Source organism: Prionailurus bengalensis, chromosome B4 (genome assembly GCF_016509475.1).
Source record: "Prionailurus bengalensis isolate Pbe53 chromosome B4, Fcat_Pben_1.1_paternal_pri, whole genome shotgun sequence".
Lineage (NCBI taxonomy): Eukaryota > Metazoa > Chordata > Mammalia > Carnivora > Felidae > Prionailurus > Prionailurus bengalensis.
In genome coordinates, this window is record NC_057358.1 from 83,354,097 (window position 1) to 83,375,957 (window position 21,861).

At 54.0% G+C, this 21,861-nt stretch overlaps 1 protein-coding gene across 2 annotated transcripts in view; it reads left to right on the plus strand.

Annotated features, from left to right (window-relative positions):
- The first annotated feature begins 1,676 nt into the window (after positions 1-1,676).
- LRP1 (LDL receptor related protein 1) overlaps positions 1,677-21,861 on the plus strand; it is an 81,839-nt gene continuing 61,654 nt past the window's right edge. For both annotated transcript variants that reach the window (XM_043564531.1, XM_043564532.1), the window contains exons 1-6: positions 1,677-2,240; positions 10,807-10,929; positions 13,880-14,017; positions 16,157-16,276; positions 17,705-17,833; positions 17,954-18,217. In XM_043564531.1, the coding sequence (XP_043420466.1) occupies positions 2,174-2,240; positions 10,807-10,929; positions 13,880-14,017; positions 16,157-16,276; positions 17,705-17,833; positions 17,954-18,217 (841 nt within the window). In that variant the 5' untranslated portion in view covers positions 1,677-2,173. The remainder of the gene's footprint in view (positions 2,241-10,806; positions 10,930-13,879; positions 14,018-16,156; positions 16,277-17,704; positions 17,834-17,953; positions 18,218-21,861) is intronic.

Here is a 21,861-nt window from a genome sequence, read left to right on the forward strand (position 1 = left end):
TAATTAATTAAAACAAAACAAAACAAAAACAGCGAGTCCTTGCAATGTGCCTATCACTGCATTAGCCCATGAGGGCTGGATAAAAAGATGAACACGACCCCACCCCTGTCCAGAGAAACTCTCTGGCAGTGGAAATGGAGGAAATCTGAGCTATATTTCAGAGGGAGAAATGACAGGCCTTGAGCACAGGCTTACAAGATTGGATATAGGAGAGAAAGGCCGATGAGGAATTGGCAAAATGTCTGAAGTTTCTAGCTTAGGAGACTAAAAGCAGGTGGACTTGGCTCTGAGCAAAGTGAGCCCAGAGGAAGCTCTGGTTTGGTGAAAAGGTCCAGTGCTTTCCGGATTCTTCTCACTCTCCTTGCCATCAATGGGACAAGTCCTCCATGCTGGTCCCTTTCCTGCCAGGGATGGACTGGTGTGAGCACTTGGAGCCCTTCCCATTCATTCCTCCACCAGAATTTAAAAAGTGAGAATGGTGGTGCAACCCTCTCTCATCTCTAACGTCAATTTCTGGCAGCCCAAGACGTTGCCTGCTGCGTCCCTGAACTCTGACTTTCAGACACCCAAGGTACAACCTTAAAACACCGCCCAGAAGGGGGCAGTGGCCAGAAGCACATTCACCGGGCTCTGGGAACCGCCCGGCGCCTTCAGGACTCAAAGTAGCATTCCCGTGTGGTCTCGGGGCCGGGACAAAGGTCCGGCACTCAGCAGACACCTTAGACCTCGAGGCCTGGAAGCAGGGGTCCAGAGTCCCTCATCTTATCCCAAATCCCTGTTGCTCTGAATCTAAAACCCCAACTTCGTGGGAAGTCAGCCAGAAGGTATAAAAAACAAAACAAAACACCAAACCAAACATAAATGAACCCAGACCTCTTGGGGCGAAGGGGGGTGGCCCTTTCTCAACCCCACCCGTTGGTGACTCACCTCCCTCCAAACCAGGGCTTGCCCCTCCCGCGCCCGGTGCCAGGCGAGCAGGGCGGGGCGGGTACTAAGGTGGGCTCCATCCCCAGCCCTACGCGGGCGGACAAGCTCCGGCGTGTCCCCGCGGGTGTCCCTGTTTACTCTGAGCCCTGGGGCGAGGTGGGGGCGGGCCCTCGCAGCCCCTCCCCCACCCCGCCCCCCTTCTCCGAAGGCCCCAATCCCTGTCTCTGTTTTACGAAGTCTCCAAATCAAACCTCAGCCTTTCCGCGTATCTTCCTTGCGGACTGGAGGCCCCTGCCCCCCACTCCAGGCAGGAGAGGCACAGTCAGAGTTCCCCGAGGAAATCGGGCCTCCGCCCGGACCCCGGGTCCTGGATCCCTAGACGGAGCCTGAACTCCTAGGACACGACCCCGAGTTTCAAAGAGAAGCCCCTCAGCTCTCCTCGCCCACTGCCCAATCTCCCCTCGGCCCTTCAGCTCTCTGAAGCACGGGGGAGGGGGGAAGGCCCAGTCTGGGGAGAGGACGCTCCAGGCCCCAAACTGGCTAGCGGGGGTCCGGAGACCTCCACTCTAGGACCGCTGACCAGACCCAAATCCTGTCGCTGCGCTGACTCCCCCTCCCCAGGGCAGCGCGCCAAATCCGCGCATGCGCACTCACAGGATTGCCGCGTAGCTCTTTCTCCCCCCCCCCTTTCTTTCCCCGCCCCTTCTCTCCCTCCCTCCTTTGCCGGTCCCCTCCCTCTCCCCCCCTCGCCCCCCCGTCGCGGCACCTCAGTCCGGGGAACAGTGGTGCGAGCTCCAGGCCCGTGCACTGAGGAGGCGGAAACCGGGGGAGCCCCCAGAGCTCCATCAGGCCCCTTCCAAACGCTTCCCCCACCCGGTCCACGCCCCCCACCCCCTACCCCGCCTCCTCCCAATTGTGCATTTTTGCAGCCGGAGGCGGCTCGGAGATGGGGTTGTGAGCTTCGCTCTGGGAGGGGGAAAGAGGGGAGAAGAGAAAAGCAGGGGGTGAAGGGTTTAGATTTGGGAGGAGGGGGCGGGCGCACCCTCGACAGCAGGCCCTCCCCAAGGGGCTCTGAACTCTACCTCTTCACCCACACCCCTGATGCTCTTTGCTTAAGGATAGGATAAGAATAGAGGAGGAGGAGGGGAGAAGGAGGAAAAAGGGGGACCCCCCAATTGGGGGGGGGCGACGGCAAGAAGTAGCAGGACCAGAGGGGAGGGGGCTGCTGCTTGCATCAGCCCACACCATGCTGACCCCGCCGCTGCTGCTGTTGCTGCCCCTGCTCTCAGCTCTCGTCGCGGCCGCTATCGACGGTGAGTGAGATTCCGCGGCCCCCTTGGACCCCTGGGGACACCCACTCCCCAGCCCCCATTCCTGCGCTCAGATGGGGAAGGGAGACGCGGGAGGGGGTGCCTTTTGTTATCCCAGTCCAGCTGACACAGCAGCGGCCCGACTGGGGGCGGGGATGGGGGTCCGATTTGGAGGATGGGGGCCCAGGGCAAATGATGCTTCCGGGACCCCCCAGCCCAAACAAAGACCAGAGGCCTGGGAAGAGAGAAAAGGGCTCCCCTTTTTTCTGATCCTGGGATCCAGAGGCCTTCTCCTCCTGTCTCTGGTTGGGGAGGGCCTCTGCCTCCCCTACATCCTCCACCCCCCCCCACCCCCATCTGAAATGTGAAGGAATCCGGATTTGCAATGTACGGCTGCAAAGGGGTGGGGGGGCTTTTGCAGTGGCCTCTGAATCTGGAAGGGGGAGCTGGGTCAGGGTTGCCCCGCTGGGCAGAGGGCAGGCAGGCCCGGGAAGGCTGTGGGTGGGAAGAGGGAAGGCCACAGGGAAGGCCCCCTGCTTGGGTGTGGAATCTGGGCCTGGGGAGTCCAAGCTTGGAGGCCTAGGTCCAGGATCCAGCGGGCTACCCGCCTGGGTTCCTAAGCGGGCACTTCCCCCTCTCAGGGCCTCTGTCAGTAGCCTGGATAGGGCTGGGTGGGGGTGGGGGGGGCAGCGATGCTATGTGACTTTGAATTTTCCTTCTTAATTCCTGGGAGCTTTGAGATGAAAAACGTCAGATGTCATCATTGGGGAAGGGGACTGGAGAATGGCCTGGAATGCTGAGGTGGGAGGGAGGAAAAAAGCTGCTTTCTCCCTGACTTCTGGCTTGATCACAGTTTGGACAGGAAGGAGAGTTGGAGGTTGGATGGGGGTTATGGCTATGGCCCTACCCCCCAATTCTCTGCTCCTTTAGGAAATGTGTTTATTTCTCTCCACCTTTGCCCCATACACACACACTTTGTATATTACAGTTAGGCTTGGGCTAGAACAGAGTCTTTTTAGGGAAATGGGGTGTCCCCTCTCCCCTCTCTATGTCAGCTATTTTTCTCTTGCTTGTGAGTCACTGGTTCAAGTCTTGCCCAAGCTTTGAGCTAGGATCATGGGGTTGGGCTGGGCTGGGCCCCTATTTGAGGAGGGTGGGATCTCATCCCTTCCCGTCATTTTGGTCCATCCAACCAGGGAAAAACCTGGACCCAGTATCATCATGCACCCCTCCTCCATCTTCTAAATTTTGCCAGGTTAGGATTGGGAAAGTTTTTCTCTGAAACCAGATTGTCTCTCCCTCTCCTCCCCTCCCCCCAGCTTGCTTCAGTTAGAGAAGAGAGGTTAGGGAGTCGGGAAGTAACTGTGCCCCCAAAAGACAGTATTTTCAGTGGCTCCCAGTTATGTTGACTTCTCTTCTGTCACTATGTCTGTTCTCTTCTCTGCCACTACCTCAGTTACCTGCCCAAGAGGAGAAAAGAGGCTTTCTCTTGAATATTCTCTCTAGACCAGTCCTCACAGGCAGCCCTAGCCCATGATTCCTTGTTATACATGTTCTTTCCTCTTTTTCTCAACCCTGTGAGGTGGGAGGGGAAACTAAGGCAGAGAGGTTTGGGCGCATGACTTCTAGGGGCAATAGAAAAAAAAATTTAAGAGAAAAAGAGAGACCCTCGCATCATGGGAGGATGGAGTTAGGAAGAAGCAAGAGGGGCCTCTTCGGAGAGCAGAAAAGTCCCCATCCCATTCAAGGATAGCACCAGATTGCTTCACCCCCAGACTTCTAAGGTGGTTCTATTTGCCACACTACAGGTTAGTTGCTGGTGAGTGGAAGTGGGAGAGATTGGACATGTTCTCCTTAACTGTCTCCCTGCCCTTTCTTAAAATTTCCACCAAGCCCACATCTGTAACCCAGCTCAAACCAAACTGTATCCAAAGTCCCAGGAAGAGGACCCTTCCCCAGACACACTCTACTACTCTTACCTTGGGAATGGAAATATGAATCATCGGTTCTACCCCACTCTGAAGGGGGGGAAAGGGGTATTGTACAGACCTGTAGGGCCGGTGCTATCCAGGGCAGCCCAGAGGATTCTCTTATCTCTACCCCTGCCCTCATGCCTTGGGCCCACTGTCTTCTTTCTCCAAAGAAGGAAACCTTTTGACCCCAGATACCTAACTTTGTGTCTAAACTTTCTCTCTGCTGCTATCGCAGGCCTTGCTGCTTTCCCTCTAGGGGAGCAGCCCTAGGAGTCTTCCCCACCTCTTCTGCCTCGTCTGCTCCACCTGAACTCACCCCAGTGTCCCCTTCTCTTTGGGGAGCCATGTCACCCCCACTAGTAAACAGAATTGAGTGTACTTGCTATCAGGGAGGATGAGGAAATGGATGAGGTGGGGAATGGGAAAAAGGGTCATTGAGGACCCTGCTGAGCTTAGGAACATCTTGTAGTGGGGAGGGCAGCCCCAGGCAGTTATGGCTCAGGGAAGGCCGACTGCCTCCCTCTTTCCACACCCCTCTCCACACACGCCCTTGAGCCAGTTGTATTACCAGTTATCAGACAAGCTGGACAGTTGAAGTGAGTTATGAGGCTGAGGTGTTTGCCTCCTGGCTCTCTGAGAGAAACTTCCAAACTCCTTTTTTCCCCAGTCAGACCCCCATCCTTGAACATCTCCCCTTCCCCTGGTCTTTCAAAGCAGGGATGTTTAGCACAATGATTTGGAGATTGGAGGAATATTTTGATGGTAGAGGCTTCTTCTTTTCTTCCAATCTTGCTCCCCCTTCCTCCATTTTCTCTCCTCCCCCCCCCCCCCCATATATATATGTTGTTGTTTGTTTTGGTTTTTGGTTTTTGGTTTTTTTGTTTGCCTCCAACCTCTCCACTGTCACTGAACCTCTTAAGGATGTCAGTTGGGGTCCTGGCTAGAGCCAGATCCTGTCCAAATCCGCCCAACTCCTCAAGACTCCATGCTTTAAGGAGCCCCTCTTTACTCAAGTCAAATTTTCTTTCCTCCTGCTGCGGTCTCCGCCTTTGCACATCAGAACCCCGAGCCTAGGGCATATTGCCCCTCAGTAGTCTCTTGTCAGGATCCCCCCACTCTGTGTACTCTCCAGGATTCAAGCCTTCTGGCTCTGTATGGAGAGCTCACCGCCCTTGGGGAATCTGGGTGCAGCTGATTGGGGCCATGAAAGGGTCCTTGACCTGGTGGAGCTGGGTGCCCCTGTGAGCATTTGGAGAACTTAGTCCCACCCCACTGTGTTCAGTCCCAGATTTCAGCCCAGTTAGCAGGATCCTGCATTGTTTGGAGAAGGAAGCAGTTGGCTTTGGAGTGCTTCCGGTGCAGTGGCCCCAGGCACTAGTGTAAAAACTCCCCAGGAAAGAGGTGAGGGATAGTGGTGGGGGAGAGGTGTTTGTCCCTCTTGCTCCCTCAGGCGAGATGAGAGTCTCTCCGAGGCCTTGGCTTCTCTGGTTGAAGAGCTCCAGTCTTCTTCCCCTAACTCCCTATTCTGTGGGAGGCAATAACCCTTGTTCTGGGTATTCCTTGGGAAAGAACTGCTACAGCAGGGACTCTGTCTCCATAAGTCAGGATATATGCTGCCCCCACCCTACTCTGAGTCTCGGGGGCTTGTTGTTTTTTGGGTTCATCCTAAGACAACTGTGCCATTATCTTGGCAGCCTCTGGGCTGAGACCCCTTCCTGTCTATTTTTCCTCTGTCTGCTGTCATTGGTGTGTGCTCTCTTGGCCTCTCCAAACCTTTGTCTCTCATCCTTCTGGTTCATCTCTGTCTGGTTGCCCACCCTTTGTGGCATTCTCTGTCTATCTTTTTTAGTCTCCATTGCTTGATTTGTCTCTACCTGTCTCCATCCACTTCCATCCAGGCCTGGGATGGGCATCTCAAACCTCCGTGGGAGTGAGCATCTCTCCTGGGCTTTCCCACATGCTCTCTTTCCCACCTCGCCATTTTGGAATTATTCTTCCCCTCCCAGGTCAGAGTCGGAATGTCCAGTTCTGCAGTTCGCCCTTCACTTTCCTCCATATTTCTCTCTCTTTTTCCCCCTCCACTACTTTTAGGAATGGATTTTGTAGAGAATGTTTCTGGAGGAAGGGAACTTGATACCTTTATGGGCTGAGTAATAGGGGAAAGGAGATATTTCAGAAGGAAAGGGGGAGGTTAGACTTCTCTCAGAACTTCCTCATGACCTGAGAACTGGACAAAGGTGTGGGGAACGGGTCAGGAGCTTAGACCTTCTCCTTCTGCTGAGCATAAACCATGCGTGTGTGTTGGGGGTAGGCTTATAAAGGCCTTATAAAGGCCTGGTGAGAGATATGATGACCTCTGGGGGAATTTGAGGGTTGAATTTTGCTTGTGGGGAAAGGAAAAGATGGTGGGGAGGTCACTGGTCAGGCTAATGTCCTGCTGAGTCAATATTGACTCAGGATGGAGGGGGAGACCCTTCCCCTCCCCTGGCAGTCCAAGCCATCCCGTCTGTACGTCTGTCCAGGCCGCAAAAGCAGAGTCCCAGACTCAGGAATGACAAAAATGTGTCTGAGCCTCACTGAGCTGCGGGAAGGAGCCACCGGGTAACACCCAAAATACATAAAATTCAGTGAAAAGCTCTCGGTTTGGGTCTGGGAGGCCCTGCTGCCCCACCCCCCTATGTTTGAAAGTTTAGATTCCTGCAGGCTCTGCCCCCCAGCCCCTGGCCACCCCCAGCTCTTCTGTTCCTTTAGATATCTCACGTGGTTCCCTTTAGAAAATATCCCCCTGCTAACACAGCCTATCTCTCCCTCTGCTGTGTCTGCTCTTGAAAAGGGCCCCAAGGGTCCCCTTCATGCTTTCCTGGCCCCAAGTCTCCTGGTCCTTTAGGACACGCCATCTGAGGTCGCAGCTCCCTTGCTCCCAAGGGGAGCTCCCAAGGGGATCAATGGATGGGTCTCCTCTTCTGGAGAAGACTCCCTCAGGGTTTGTCCTTTCCTGTCATCCTCTCTTCTCTAGCCAGGCACTCTCGCCCTCCTTCCCCACCCCACCCCCAAGGTCCCGGAATGGGACAGAGGACAACAGCCAAGGCTCAAGCAGGGCAGTGGGGTCCGTGTTGTGTCTGGACATACACCCAAGCCTACACCTCCTGTCCTGGCTCCAGCTTGGTGGCCCTGGGGGCCATGGCTGGGCTGGGTGCCTGGGTTTGAGGGGGGGGGGCGGGGGTGTTGGCCAGAGTTAGCATGGCGGTCACATTCATCTCCAGGCAAAGCTGAGAACAGACGGCCCCTGTGTCCCGGCGTTCTTGCTGCAACCTCACTCACTCTCCTCCCTCTCCAGTCCTCTCCTCCTTCTTCTCCTTCCTCTGTCTTCCCTCTCTGTTCTGTTCTTGTCCCTCTCTGCCTCCTCCACCTCCCCCTCCTCTCTGAGGAGCCCTGAAGGTCACTGCCACCCCCTATAATCTCTTTCCCCACTCCTAGTGCCAGAGAACCAAAATATTCTCCCTGCCAGTTCCTTTTCTTCATCCTTTTTCATCTGGCTCCATCCTCATGGTCAGTGAGGAAACCACCTGTTCAGTTACCCATCACTCTGTGCCTCAGTTTCCTCGTCCATACGATGGAGATTGCAACAGTACCCACCTCCCAGGGTTTTGAGGATCTAAATGAATTAACATGAACAAAGTGTTTCAGGTCAGTGGCTGACGAGTAGTGACCATGTTGAAAAGTGTTAGTTAGCTCCTATCATTAGGAAGCCCCAATTCTCATGAGGGGTGGGAGGCAGAGGAGGCTAGTGGTTGCTCCCGAACTTAGGCCATGTTGTTCCCTCACCTTAGCGGCGGGCCACAAAGATGGGTTTTGTGGCTGCTAGCGTCAGATGCAGAAGGCTCAGCTGAGGGGAGTGGGGTTGGCTGGCAGTTCTAAGCAGATTACAAGTGCCCTACCCCACCCCCACTGCAGCTCCCTCCCACCTCAGAGGGAGGCTTCTCTTGGCTATGTAGACTGCCCCAAAGTAGGTTATTTGTTTCTTTCCTCCCCACTCCCCCTGAAGGAAATCAAAGACAGGCTTCAGCCTTCAAACTCCAGATTCCTGGGGCTTTCTTCACCATCCCTGACAGGAAGGAAGTGCTGTCACATATCTCTCCAAGATCCTTGTGCTGCCTGGTCCCTTGGGAGCAGTGCAGCGCCCCCAGGTCCCTCCGCCCCGGGCCTGAAGAGGTGCTGCGATGGGACAGGGGCCCCGAGTGCTCCTCTTCCTTTCCTTCCCCCATCCCCCACTCCCCCCCTCCACAAGAGCACATCTGGTTTGTGAATCTCTCTCATTCCAGCTTTCCGAGTTTGCCAGCTGCTGTTTCCTCTGCCGAGTTCAGGCCAAAAATGGGGGTGGGGACAGCTGGGGGGGGGTGCAAAGTGAGGGCCAATGGAGGGGGGATCATGGCTGGGACACGGAGTGGAGGGGAGGTTGGAGTGGCCAACCAGTGACCTCACGGGGCTGTGAGTTCTGCCTTGAGGAGGAGTGGGGGCGTGGACTAAGTCCATGTGAAGGGGTGGGGGTGGCATGGGGGCCATTTCTGGGCTCCAAATGGCCCATCTGCCTCTCTAGTCCCATTCCAGCCCTTTCTACCCACCCCCAGCCAGTCTCGGCTGGCCAGGGGAAGAGGACCGGTCTCCGGCATGCTAACTAGGCTGGCGGGCTGTTTCCCCGGGAAGACCTCACAGCTGGCCCAGTGGGGCAATGAACTCAGCATTATCCACCTCCTCAAGGGGCCTTTATTCCCTGCTCAGGGTGGGAGGTAGGGGAGGGGGACGCCGCGGGTGGGGGAGCCTGGCCAGGCCATCCTTGATGTGTTTCCTGAACTCGGCTCTCATCCTGGCCAGGGGCCTGGGTGCAGTCCCTTCTGCCAGAGATGGGGGTTAGGGAGGGAGGACATCGTCTCCGTGTGGCCCTCCTCAGACTCTATCCCTTCCTGCTCAGAGCCCTGACATACTTTATTTATACTCTGTCTCAGCCCTGAGCTCATTCTGCCCTGCATTTGAGTTAGTTGTGTACAGCTGTCTTCCCAGGGGGACTGGGGCTCCCAAGGGGGCATCTCACTCCTCCTTGGCACCCCAGGCTGGTCTTCAGTGCATGCCAGCTGAATAGAGATGGAATTTACAACAGGCCAAGGAAAAGGCGATGATGGGCTGGGAGACTGGGAACCCAGCCCTGGGTGGGGATGAGGGAGAGCAGGGGACTTTTCTTCCCATGGAGGACATGGTGACGGGGTTGGAAGGAAAAGCTCCTGAGGATGTCTCCGTGGGAGCTGGGAGGCTGATGCGGACTGCCCTGGCTAAAAGCTTAGCGTTGGCTCAACTGGTCTGAGTCCGGGTTTGGTCACTTGCCTGCTATGTGACCCCACCTTTTCTGGGGCTTGGCTTCCTCATCTATGAATGATGGTATTAGTAGCACTACCTATTTTGTCATATTGTGGAGAGGATTAAATGAGATGATACATGGGAAGAATGGGTTGACTATAGTTCTCATGCATACTGAGCCCACAGTAAGAGTTAGTGTTACCATTCTTAATTCCTCCTTGGAGAATGAGGCAAGAAATCTAGGTGGGAGCAGAGGAAGGTGAAGAGGGGGTGAAGGACAGGGCAAAGAGGTCCTGGATGTAGTAACTCCACAGGTTAACTGGCCTGAAACCAGCTCCCAGTCACCCTTCTGCTGCGGCTCTTCAGTTGTGGCATCCTGAGCTGTCTTCTGTGCCTTTTATCTCAGACGACATCTACTGAAAGCCCTCCTTGAGGTTTAACCAACAAGGGGAGCCGTGTCTTTAGAGAATGGAGGTGGAGGCAGGGCTCCCTACCCTGCCTTGCCTTTCCCTCCTATACTTCTGCTGATACAGTCTCTAAGTCATCACTGTGCCGAGGGCACCCCCCACCACTTCCTGTCTGGGGCCTGGTGGTTAGGAGTTGGAGATGGGCAGGGTGATGGGTTTCAGGGACCAGGAGTACCACAGAGGGCGGACTGAGCAAAGAGGTTAGAAAAGAACAGCCCTTAGGGTGCCTGGCTTGATTGGAAGAGCGTGGGATTCTTGATCTCAGGGTTGTGAGTTCAAGCCCCACATTGGGCTTAGAGCTCACTCAAAAATAAATAAATAAACAAACAAACAAACAAACAAACAAACAAACAAATAAAGTGGCTCTCGGCTTCTAGGGGGAGGGAAAGGAAGATAAAGAGAAAAAATGTCAAAGGCCTAAGTCCTGATCTTTCACCATCACTCTCGGTCAACAAAACTGGGGCCGCTGGTGTCTGACCAGAGTAATGCAGAACAGCAAGGGCTTTGACCCTGAGAACTGGAGAGGCACACTGGACAGGCAGCATCTGGGGTGGATGAGCAGGCTGTAAGATACGTTTCCTGCATCCTTCTCCTCCCCCCCACCACAGGTACACGGTATTCCGGGAGTATCCCACAGCCGCCTGCCACCCTGGGTACCTGGACTGTAGCTCAGAGTCTGGGCCAGATGGGCCTGATGCTGGGGAAGGAGGAGGAGCTCTAGGGACTTGAAGGTCGTAGAGTTGCCCTCCACCTTTCATTGTTTTCTTTCCTTACTCCTAGCCCCTAAGACTTGTAGCCCCAAACAGTTTGCCTGCAGAGACCAGATCACCTGTATCTCCAAAGGCTGGCGGTGTGATGGTGAGAGGGACTGCCCGGACGGATCCGATGAGGCCCCTGAGATTTGTAAGTACTTTTTCTGATCCCTTCTCCTAAACGCCTTTTCATTTTGGCTCAGGAAGTTTGGGATAAGGACGACTGATCTCTAGCCTGGTGTGGACCTTGCTCTGTGATTGTTTGTCCATGACACAGCTAAAACTATTCTCTCCCCCTCTTCAAAGTGCCCGGCACGGTGCATGATGTGCTCAGAATGACACATCCGATTGCTCCTTTAGCGGCTGTACCCCCAAGCCTGCCAGAGACTTTGTTGTCTGGGCTGACAGCTTTGCTGGAAGGAGAGAGCCCAGCTTCCCTTCCCTTCTTGCTCAGTCCTCTTCTCCCCACCTCTGAGACTTCTGACTCTTAATAAGTGCCCCCAGGTCTTGCCGGGTCCTCTTCCTGTCCTCAGGTTCCCAGGCCAAAGGCCACTGGCTCTTACTCAGTCTCTGTACCAGAAGCCCCACCCCTGTGCGTTTCCCCGCCACCCCCGCCTTCCCCTGCCCCAGTAAGTGGTGTAATCAGAGGCAGCTGTTTAAACTGGGAGAAAGGTCCGCACCCAGCCTTTACCCTGCCAGTGGGGGGTGGAGGATTTGCTGGCGGGACCCCAGAGTGTTGGGCAGCTGGCAGAGTCCTGGGGTCTCCACCTTCAGCCTCTCGCTGCTTGGCCAGTCGGGGCCAGGGTCTAGGAGACCTGCATTCCTAGGTCTGTCCCTGTTCTCTCTCCCAGGTTTAGCCTGCTCCAGCTCTATTCCCTGTCCTCTCCCTATACCCTCACCCACAATGGTCAGGAGTAATTTTAGGGCCAGAAAGGGAGCCACCCGTTCTCTCTGCCTTTTCCCCATACCCTGCCCTCAAGGGGTAGAGTCGGGATAGTCTTCAAGTGTTTCTATGGTGAGGGGAGTTCAGCCTGGAGATTCTTCTTGCCAGATACCACCTTTACGCCCTACTTTGTTTTACCCTGATGCTTGATGTGGGGGTGATGGTAACCACGCAGAAGGGCCCGATCTTTCTTCAGTTTGATGCAGACCCCACCTTAGACACATCCCCACATTGTTTGCACTCATGTACCCTCCCAGATCCATCAGGGGGAGCCCTGATGCATCCCTCCCCACCACCATCACCACCACACACACACACACACACACACACACACACACACACGCACACACAGACCAGGGCACACATCAGCACAGACACATTCTTATAGCAACACAGAGTCCACACTCTCAAACAGGGATGCAGAAGCCCAACCTCAGACAGACACCCCCAGACACTCGTAAAAATCCAGACTCACTCCTGAAGGACATGGAAATGCACAGACTGAGGCCAGAAGCACCAGCACAGACCAGCACGTGCAGACACACCCTCACTCCACACTTCTCGCTCCTCACCTCCTTCACCCGTGTACAGGTACTCCTCCCCAGGCATACGTGGACAGATGGGCTCACACACAGATACTCTCTCACACACTCTGTCCAGGCATGGGAGCCAGGGTGCAGTGGTCTGTCTCCCAACGCATGGGCTCAGCCAGCATCCTAACCTGCGTGGCCTCCTTAGGATTCCCTGAGGAGCTCTACCCTTCTTGCCCTGGCCCATCTTCCTGGGCAACAAAGGAAGTACCAGAGACATCATCAGTGGGCCACAACCCTTGATGCTTCCCAAATCCTTCCACTAGGCAGGCTGCTCTGGGATTGGGCATCTAGAGTGGTATCATCCAACAGAAATATAATGTGAGCCACATATGCAATTTTTAAATTTTCTGGTAGCCACATTAAAAGAGGTAAGAGTAGGGGCACCTGGGTGGCTCAGTTGGTTAAGTGTCCGACTTCAGCTCAGGTCATGATCTCTCAGTCTGTGAGTTCGAGCCCCGCGTTGGGCTCTGTGCTGACAGCTCAGAGCCTGGAGCCTGCTTTGGATTCTGTCTCTGTCTCTGTCTCTGTCTTTCTCTGCCCCTCCCCACTCATACTCTACCTCTCTCTCAAAAATAAATAAACATTAAAAAAAATAAAAAAAAAAGAGGTAAGAGTAGTTAAGTGAAGTCAATTTTAATTTTATATTACCCAATGTATCTGAAATGTTATTATTTCTGTATATTAATCATATAATATTAGCAATGAGATCTTTTGCATTCTTTTTTGTGTATGTGGTATTAAGCCTTTATTTATTTATTTATTTATTTATTTATTTAATTTTTTTTTGGTATTAAGTCTTTAATGCCAGGGGCGCCTGGGTGGCTCAGTTGGTTGAGTGTCCGACTCTTCATTTCAGCTCAGGTCACGATCCCCTGGGTCATGGGATTGAGCCCCGTGTCGAGCTCCATGCTGAGCATGGAGCCTGCTTAGGATTCTTTCTCTCTCTGTCTGCCCATCTCCCCCACTCATGCTCCCTCTCTCTCAAAAAATAGAAAATAAATTAAATTAAAGAAAACTTAAGTCTTTAAAGCCAGTGTAGTATTTTATACTTACAGTTTGAACTAGTCACATTTCAGGTGCACAGTAGCCACATATGGCTGTTGCTATGTATCGGACAGTGCAACTTCATCTGGCTTTCAGCCCCGGCTCTGTGCCCTAGGGAGCTTTGGGAAGAAAGTGTTCTTTAACATTTGAGCCTCTCTGCCATGGACTCTGCTTTCCTCGGCTCCTCAAAACCTTTCGCCTCTAAATCTCAGCCCGTCTCTTGAGTGCACAGTGTGGAGGTGTTGGGGTCCATACGTATCGGGCATGTGGGGAGCGGACTCTGCTGAAGGCCTAGTTCTTCCCTCTGCCTGGCTGCTCCTGGGTGTGTGGCTACCTTTGGGAATGATGACAAAGGGCCCTAGGTGGGAAAATCTAACCAGCCCCCGAGACCTCCTGAGATCTAAGAAATGCGGGTATCTGAAACCCCAGTCTTGGTGTCCTCATCGCCTCTCCTGGTGAACAAGTGGCTAGACAGGCAGTCTAGCCACCTTCTTCATGCTAGGCTTCCCATCTGCCCCCAGGTCCACAGAGTAAGGCCCAGCGATGTCAGCCAAATGAACACAATTGCCTGGGCACCGAGATGTGTATTCTCATGTCCCGCCTCTGCAACGGAGTCCAGGACTGCGTGGATGGTTCGGATGAGGGGCCCCACTGCCGAGGTAAGGGCTCTTCCACTTCTCTGCCCCAGATGGATGCAGTGAGTTCTCAGCCAGGCCTGTGATGGGTCTGGAGGCCCACCATCTGAGGACTGTCCTCACACCTTCAGTGGGGATGAGGCCTTGTCCTGCTCCCATGCACAGAGATGCCACCAGATAGCAGCCCAAATCAGTGGGCCTTTGAGTTTGGAGCTTGGTCAACAGCCCTGTGGGGATCAGTATGGGTGCTGGCCTGGACACTTCTCTTTGGCCGTGGGTGCTTGGCCAAGTCACTACCTCTCTCCAAATCCCAGTATCCCACCTGTAAAATGAGAGCTTTGCACTAGGTCAGTATTTTCATACTTTGTTGTTGTAGATAGTAGGGTCCTTTCTTCACATGGTTTCTTACATGCAACCTGAGTGTGAACAGGGAAAAAGAGATGCTGTGATTGAAGCTGGGGGTGGGGATGTGGAGTCTGGTTCACCTAATTCCCCGCCGATGCCCCAGAAGCCATCCCCCAGGAAATGCAGATCTTTGAGACACTCTGAAGCTGTTTGATGGGAGGTCATCCAGGCCGAGGAGGGAACGTTAGGACGATAGGTCCCTTCCCTGCTGTAGCTCAGGTCGCCAGCCCTGCCATTCTTCCCCCAAAGGCCCTGTGGGCCAGGGAGAGTCTGGGTCATGTGTGAGCAGCGGGGGAGGATTCCGTCGGTAAGGCAGAGACTCATACGTGCGAGGCAGGGAATAGGGAATAGTGACTTCTCCCTTCTACTGAGCTGAAGGTCTCCAGAGCTTGAGCAGGCCCCTGGGTGATGGTGGCGTCTGGGCCTGTATGCATGTCAGAAACATCTGCCTGTGGGAGGAGACACATCTGGATCCTGTTCACTGAAGGCAGGGAGTGTGGAGCAAGGGAGTTTGTGGAAGATTTTTATCCTTTCCTTGGGTTGATTTTGCATGTTTTTGTCTAGAGCTCCTGGGATGGGATGCAGAGCTTAGGCCTAGGGGCTGACTTGAATTACCATGCCCATCCCATCTTATCGAATGGTACATGTTCAAGTTTGCTTCCTTTTGAATACCTTGTCAGCATCAAAAACAACAAAGAACCTGGAGAACCTAGGGTCTGAACTCCCTTCTCTGATATGACAGAAGTTGGGCCTCCTTATCCTCCTGCCGCACATCCAAAAGAGAAATTTTTCTCTAGATTTTCCAGAACAAAAAATTACCGCCCCCCCCCCCCCCCACTGATCTCCATCCTTTGTGGGGAAGGGCTGGACAGGCAGCACATTTGGGCTGTTGGGTGGAGGTGGGGAGGAGAAGAAATAACCAGGGACTGGCCCCCCAGTCCAGCTCCTCCTGGCAGGCTTAGTGCTTCTAAACGTCTTAGCATCTCGGGCAGCTCTCTCTCCTAGGTGGGGGGGAAGTGGGGGTGTGAGGCCGCTGGACAAAGGGGTCTTTGTGGCCAGGCCGCCTGGCCCCACGCAAGGCCATTAATTGGGTCGCTGGTCTGGGGGGGGCAGCTGCTCTCCCACCTCTTCCCCCTCCTGTCTCATTCCCTTCTGTCTCCCCTGTGGAAGTGGGTCAGCAGCAGGAGGAAAAGATTAGAGAAAGGTCCTGAGGGAACCAGTTTTGCTCCTCCTCCCATCTTCTACCTGGACCTCGGACCTTCTCTCTGAGGTCTCTAGGGCTTGAGGGATGGGCTGGAGAGGTGCTTCCAGACTAGAGCTGGGATCCTGAGGGGAGAGACCCCATCCCATGCCCACTCCTCACCCTCAGCCCCGAAGCCAGCATTGTGGTTCCTGGGCAGGGCAGATAAGAGGCATATGAAGAGAATGAGACTCACTGTCCTCGCTCCCTGTTGACCCCCACAACTGCCAGAGCCCCTCTTTCATGGAGACAGAGGGAGTCCAGAGCAGCCAGAGCAGGAAGATGTGGATTCTAAGCCATAATTGGCTGTGGGACCTTGGGCCTGTCTTATAACCTCCCTGGGCCTCAGTTTCCTCACTTGCAAAATATGTCAGATGATTCCTAAGCCCCTTCCATCTCTGACACTACAAGCCTTGGAAGTGGTTTCTGAAGGGTTGGCAGGAGTCAGGGGAAGGTTACGGTCTGGGTGTGGCCGCCAGGTCTGGGGGCCTGAGTGCGTGTCGCCTGCCCCCACACAGAGCTCCAAGGACAGTGTTCTCAGCTGGGCTGCCAGCACCACTGTGTCCCCACACTCAACGGGCCCACCTGCTACTGCAACAATAGCTTTCAACTACAGGCAGATGGCAAGACCTGCAAAGGTATGTGAGTGTGTGTGCTTGTGTGCACATGTGTGTATGCTGGGGTGGGTACAGGTGGGGACGGGTGTGGGGACGGCCAGTGGGCCTGGCCGGGGTAGGAGAAGAATGAGACAGAAGGTACAAGAGAGGAGGCACGATTACATGCCCTGCAGCCTGTGGGCATGACTGTGAGCCCTAACCACTTATTTCCACCAAATTCCACTAAATTCCTCTTAAAATTACATAGATCATATGTGAGTTTTCTTGTAAAAACATTAAAGCATTATAGATAAAAACCAAAGTCTCCTTTGACGAATCCTTTTCAGTTCTGCTCCCTTTTCCCTCTCTGGAGGTCAGCTGTGTTACCAGTTTGCTGTCTCTCTCTCCAGTCCTTTTTCTGTACATCTCTCTGCCTGTATTCACAGATGATCTAACTGAAAGTATTGTTTATGTGCGTGTGCTCTTTTTCACATACATATCATACTGTACATACTTCTCTTCAGTTTTCTCAATAGGTTCTAGAGATTTTTCGATATTAATATGTAGGGAGGGGGGAGCGCCTGGGTGGCTCCGTTGGTTGAGTGACTGGCTCTTGATTTCGGTTCAGGTCACGATCTCATGGTTCCTGGGATCGAACCCTGCATCGGGTTCTGCGCTGACAGTGCAGAACCTGCTTAAGATTCTCTCTCTCCCTCTCTCTCTCTGACCCTCCCCCACGCTCTCTCGCTCTCTCTCAAAATAAATAAATAAGCATATAAAAATATATGTAGACATCTACCTCGTACTTTTAGAAACCACTATGGAGTATGACTATTGATTACCACAGTTTACTTGGCAATCTCCCTATCGATGAGTAAGATGTTCCAGTTTCTCTCTGTCACAAACAGTGCACCTTTCCTGTTTTAAGATTTACCTCTCTGGAGTCTTTGCACAAATGCCACCTTCTCAGTGAGACCATCCCTAAAATCACAACCCACTGCCTACATTCCATATCCCCTTTCTCTGCTTAATATTTTCCCACAGCACCAGTCACTTTTCCACTGTATTATCACCTCTAACATATAACTTACTTCTCTGTTTATCATGGAATGCCAATATTTCATTTATTATCAGAATTTAAGTTTCATGAGGGCAGCAGTTTGAATCTCTTTTATTCACGGATATATCTTCAGAGCCTTGGACAGTACCTGGCATACAGTAGATACTCAAGAAATCTTTTCTGAATGAATGGATGATGTGCATGCGTGTGGGTATTTCTCGAGGGTAGATTCCAAGTTCGGACTTGCTAGGTGATAAAGTTTGCACCTTTCCTGTTGTGGTAGATTCTGCCAAATCGCCCTCCGAAGAGGCTGTAGGGATGGACACCACCTTTGGATGGTGTCTGAAGGCACCCACTTCCCTGTCCTTATTACACTGGAGATGACCATGCTCTTGCCCTTTTCCCGGCAGACTTTGATGAGTGCTCAGTTTACGGCACCTGCAGCCAGCTGTGCACCAACACAGATGGCTCCTTTACATGTGGCTGTGTGGAAGGATACCTGCTGCAGCCAGACAACCGCTCCTGCAAGGCCAAGAATGGTAGGTGGGGTCACCTGTGGTCACAATGATAGGTGGCCTCCATGTTGCTCCCCGATGGGGAGTGGCCTGAGAGGTCCTAGAGCCCCTTGCTGCATAGACCCTTCTCTCCTCCACCTACAGAGCCAGTAGACCGGCCCCCTGTGCTGCTGATTGCCAACTCCCAGAACATCCTGGCTACGTACCTGAGTGGGGCCCAAGTGTCTACCATCACGCCCACTAGTACACGGCAGACCACAGCCATGGACTTCAGCTACACCAACGAGACTGTGTGTTGGGTGCATGTTGGGGACAGCGCTGCCCAGACACAGCTCAAGTGTGCCCGCATGCCCGGCCTGAAGGGCTTCGTGGATGAGCACACCATCAACATCTCCCTCAGTCTGCACCGTGAGTCGCCTGCTCCCAGCTTGGAGAGCAGGGGAAGGGAGGGAAGATGGGCAAGCTGGTGCCTGCCTAGGACAAAGGCAGTTAGATGGGATGACCCCTGTCTGGGGCAGGAGTCTAAATAAGAAGGCCTTGCCTGAAGCTAAGGCAGGGGGCTGCACAAGATGACACCATACTTGGAGCAGGGACAGAGTTATGGCTATGCTCCCTTCCTTCTCTCTGAGCTCCAGATGGCTCCTGATTTTGGCCCAGGGCTGAGGAAGAGGGCTAAGGAGGCACTGAATGGTCAATCTCCAGAGACAAGGGACTGTCCCTTCTCAGAGAGACAAGTGTTGATTAGACCACAGAGGGGCTTTCCCATGCAGCAGGAGTCAGGGCAAGGGAAAGAAAAGGCCTGGAGCCTTGAGGGAAGCTTGCTAAGTTAGGACTGAGTGCAAAGAGGTCAGGGCTTGGCTGGGTTTGTCTCCATGTTCCATTATTTTCCTTGGGGGCATGGCCAGAATGGACCCACGGCTGCAGGGGGAGTGTGGGGGTCCTGAGGCTCTTTTGGGGGCAGCTTTGTGGCAGTGAATGAGACTATAGGAGAGGCAGTAAGCCCTGGGGCCACAGGAGTGTTTTAAGACCTCCTGGATGTTCCCATTCAAACTCCTTCCCGGGGCTGTACCTTGCTGTCTTAGGGGTGGAAGACAGGGTGTACCTAGGGATGGGGCCGGGGCATAGATCCACTGCCTGGAGCAGCCCCGCTCCTCTCAGATGCTGTTACATAAACAAACAAAACATCTGGCGCCATCACATTTCCAGGAAATGCACCACAGGGCTGAGGGGGAAGATCTGGCCTGTGGTTGATCTGACCCCCGGGAGGGAGGGTAACTTGATCTGTGATCTTGAATAAATCAGAATTCCCTGTCCCTGCTTTGATTTCCTAATCCACATCATGGGTATGAGCTTGCCTGTCCAGATCAGATAAACTGAAGTGAAAGCCAGAGGTAAGTCACAAGCTTTAGGATGGTGAACCTTGGGCCTCGTAGATCTTTAAGTTCCTTCATTGCGTCCCCATATGATGATCCCCACAGAAGACAGAGATCCTCGGAGGATGTATGGGCTTAGCTGTGGGGTAGCAGGGGTTCCTGAGAGCCCTCACCCTCTGTGGCCTCATCGTATGGTCCACACCTCGTCTCCAGCTCCTCCAGAGCATCCCAGTGATGTCCTTGGGCTGTTGGTCACCAAGGCTCACCTGTGATCAGACTCATCTTCCTTGGAATGCTGGCTGGGGGCTGCCACACGTGGTTGGCTGAACTCTTGAGGGGTGGGCAGATCAGGGAACCCTGTGGCAGGTAGGGTAGCACAGGGTGAGACCCCATGAGACGGCTGCCCTCTCCCTGCTCCTTGTTGACAGCCCCACCCAACAGGCCTGTCTGGGCAAACAGCTCTGGCAGCTCCCTCCCTGGCCCTGCCTCCGGGCCAGACGATGGGCTCGTGGGTAGGCGGCTGGCGAGGGTGCCCTGATGGGAAACTTCTCCGCTTTTGCTCTGGCCTGGCCCCCTCTCCTGCTTTCCTCCCAAAGTGAAGCAGGAAATAAGCTCAGGCGGGTACCCCTCCCTTGGCAAATAGAACCTTGCCTCCCGGTCTGTTGGATTCACTGGGCCCCTCTGGGGCAGAGTCCAGGAGGCAGGAGGAGACCAAGGTTCCGGGGAGAAATGCTAGTGGGGTGGATGAGTGGGTTCCTGTGGCCCCAGCCTCTGTACCTCCTCCCTGCCCTGCCCCCACCCCACGCTCCATGCCGCCTGAATGTCTGGCTGTCACCCTGAGGATGGTTGTTTTGCTCTCATCCCACAGACTAATTATGGGCCCTGAGATGAGGATGTCGGAAGTGTCTCTCCCCTAGCACCCTCCCCCATCTCTAGTTCAGCCCCTTCCCAGGAGAGGCTGGGTGCCCTGTCCTGGTGTGCGGGTGGCTGTCCCAGGCACTCACCTGTGCAGTGGGCTGCTGGCCTGTAATTAGCTCCCCAAGGGGGATGAAGAAGAAAGGCTCCTGCTTTCTCCTGCTTTCTCTCTGCCCCCTGGGGGAGCTCTCCCTGCAATCATCCCATTCCTGGCTAGGACCATGACCTCCACTGCACCCCTGGGAGGGAGCCCCATGCAGGAGGGAGGAGTCTGACAATTGAGAGGTGCTGGGGCCCAGAGGCCAAGACGCAGAGAGGCGGAGAGAAGCCTGCTTGCTGCTGTGGGAAGAAGGGGGAGCCTGCCCCAGAGAAAACTCTGGGAACAGAAATAGAATAGAAAAAAGGAAGGAGGCCAGGAAGTGAGCCTGTTTCACATGGGTCCTAGGGCTTGTGTGTTGCAGACCTGCTCTGAGTCCTGAGAGCCCTCAGAGGGCCCCTCCCAGAGCCCTGCCATGCTCAGGGGTTGGTGCAGCTTCCAGGAGAGGCTCCGTGGAGCCGGCTGGGGATCGAAGCTCCTGCTTTTTCCTGTCTTGATCCCAGCTCCTTCCCTCTGTTTCTGCCCAAGAGTTAGGGGACACTGTCTTACCAATGTCCTCACACGTTCCGGAAGGTGTATGTGCGTGCGTGCGCATGTGTGTGAGTGTGTGTGTGTGCGCCGTGCGCGCTTTCCTCCCTTAACTGAGCCCAGGCTGCCAGTGCTCCTTCCCCTGTCCGTGACTTTCACTGGCTTGGATTGGGGGGCCTTGGGGGCTGAGTCCTCACCTCTTCCTTTCCCTCCTGGGATATAATTCCAGGACACATCCTCCCCTCTGCCACTGTCCCAGCAGCATGGGGAGGTCTCTGTGGATTCTGATTCTGTGACTGGAGAACATGGTAGTGAGAGCTGGAAGATCCTTAGGGAGGACCAAGGCTGGCCCCTCAGTTTTTAATACTGCCTTTCCCAAAGCAGGCTGCCTTGATTTTAGGTTATACATGGATGTGCATTTTTTATCATTAATTTTTATTTTTTAATACCTATTAGGAAACTCCTATAACTAGTATATCAAATCTGTGATTTCATAGATTGCTTAGGATATAGCAAAATAAGAAAAATGAGTTGACTTAAAGAAACAGTAGGTAAATGATAGTGCAGGCTGTACATCACCTTGGCAAGCATTTCGAAAGTGATACACAAAAGACCGAAGTTCTAGAAACTGAGACCCACAGGGGTCGGTTGGCCTGGTAGTACCAGAGCCAGGCCTGGTTTGCCCATTCTGCCCCTCACCTCTGTCCACGCTCTCAAGGAAACTTAAGCTCTGCCCAGCCCCCTGCTGGCTGCCCCTGGGCAGGGCTGAAAGTCAGGTCTGCTGACCCAACCCACCCCCAGCCCTGCATTGCCTTGGCTGTGTTCCTCTGACCTGTCTTCCAGTAGCTTTGGGTATGTTTCCACTGTAGAAAGAATGAGGGCAGACTGCAGGACTGGGGCCCTGGGAAGGGGGGTGTGTGTGGTGAGAGGAAGTTCTGACGCTGTGCATGGAGGCCCTCAGGGAAATAAGTTTTGTGTATGAGGGGATGCTCTGGAGGGGCCCTCAGGGGTCCTGGGGTTTCTTCCCTGCACCATCCGCATGGGGAAGGAGGAGGTAGGAATAAACGGCCCCCTAGGCTGCAGGCAGCAAGGTTGCGAAATGTGGCCCCAAGTCCAGCTGGCCAGTTTCACTTATCCCT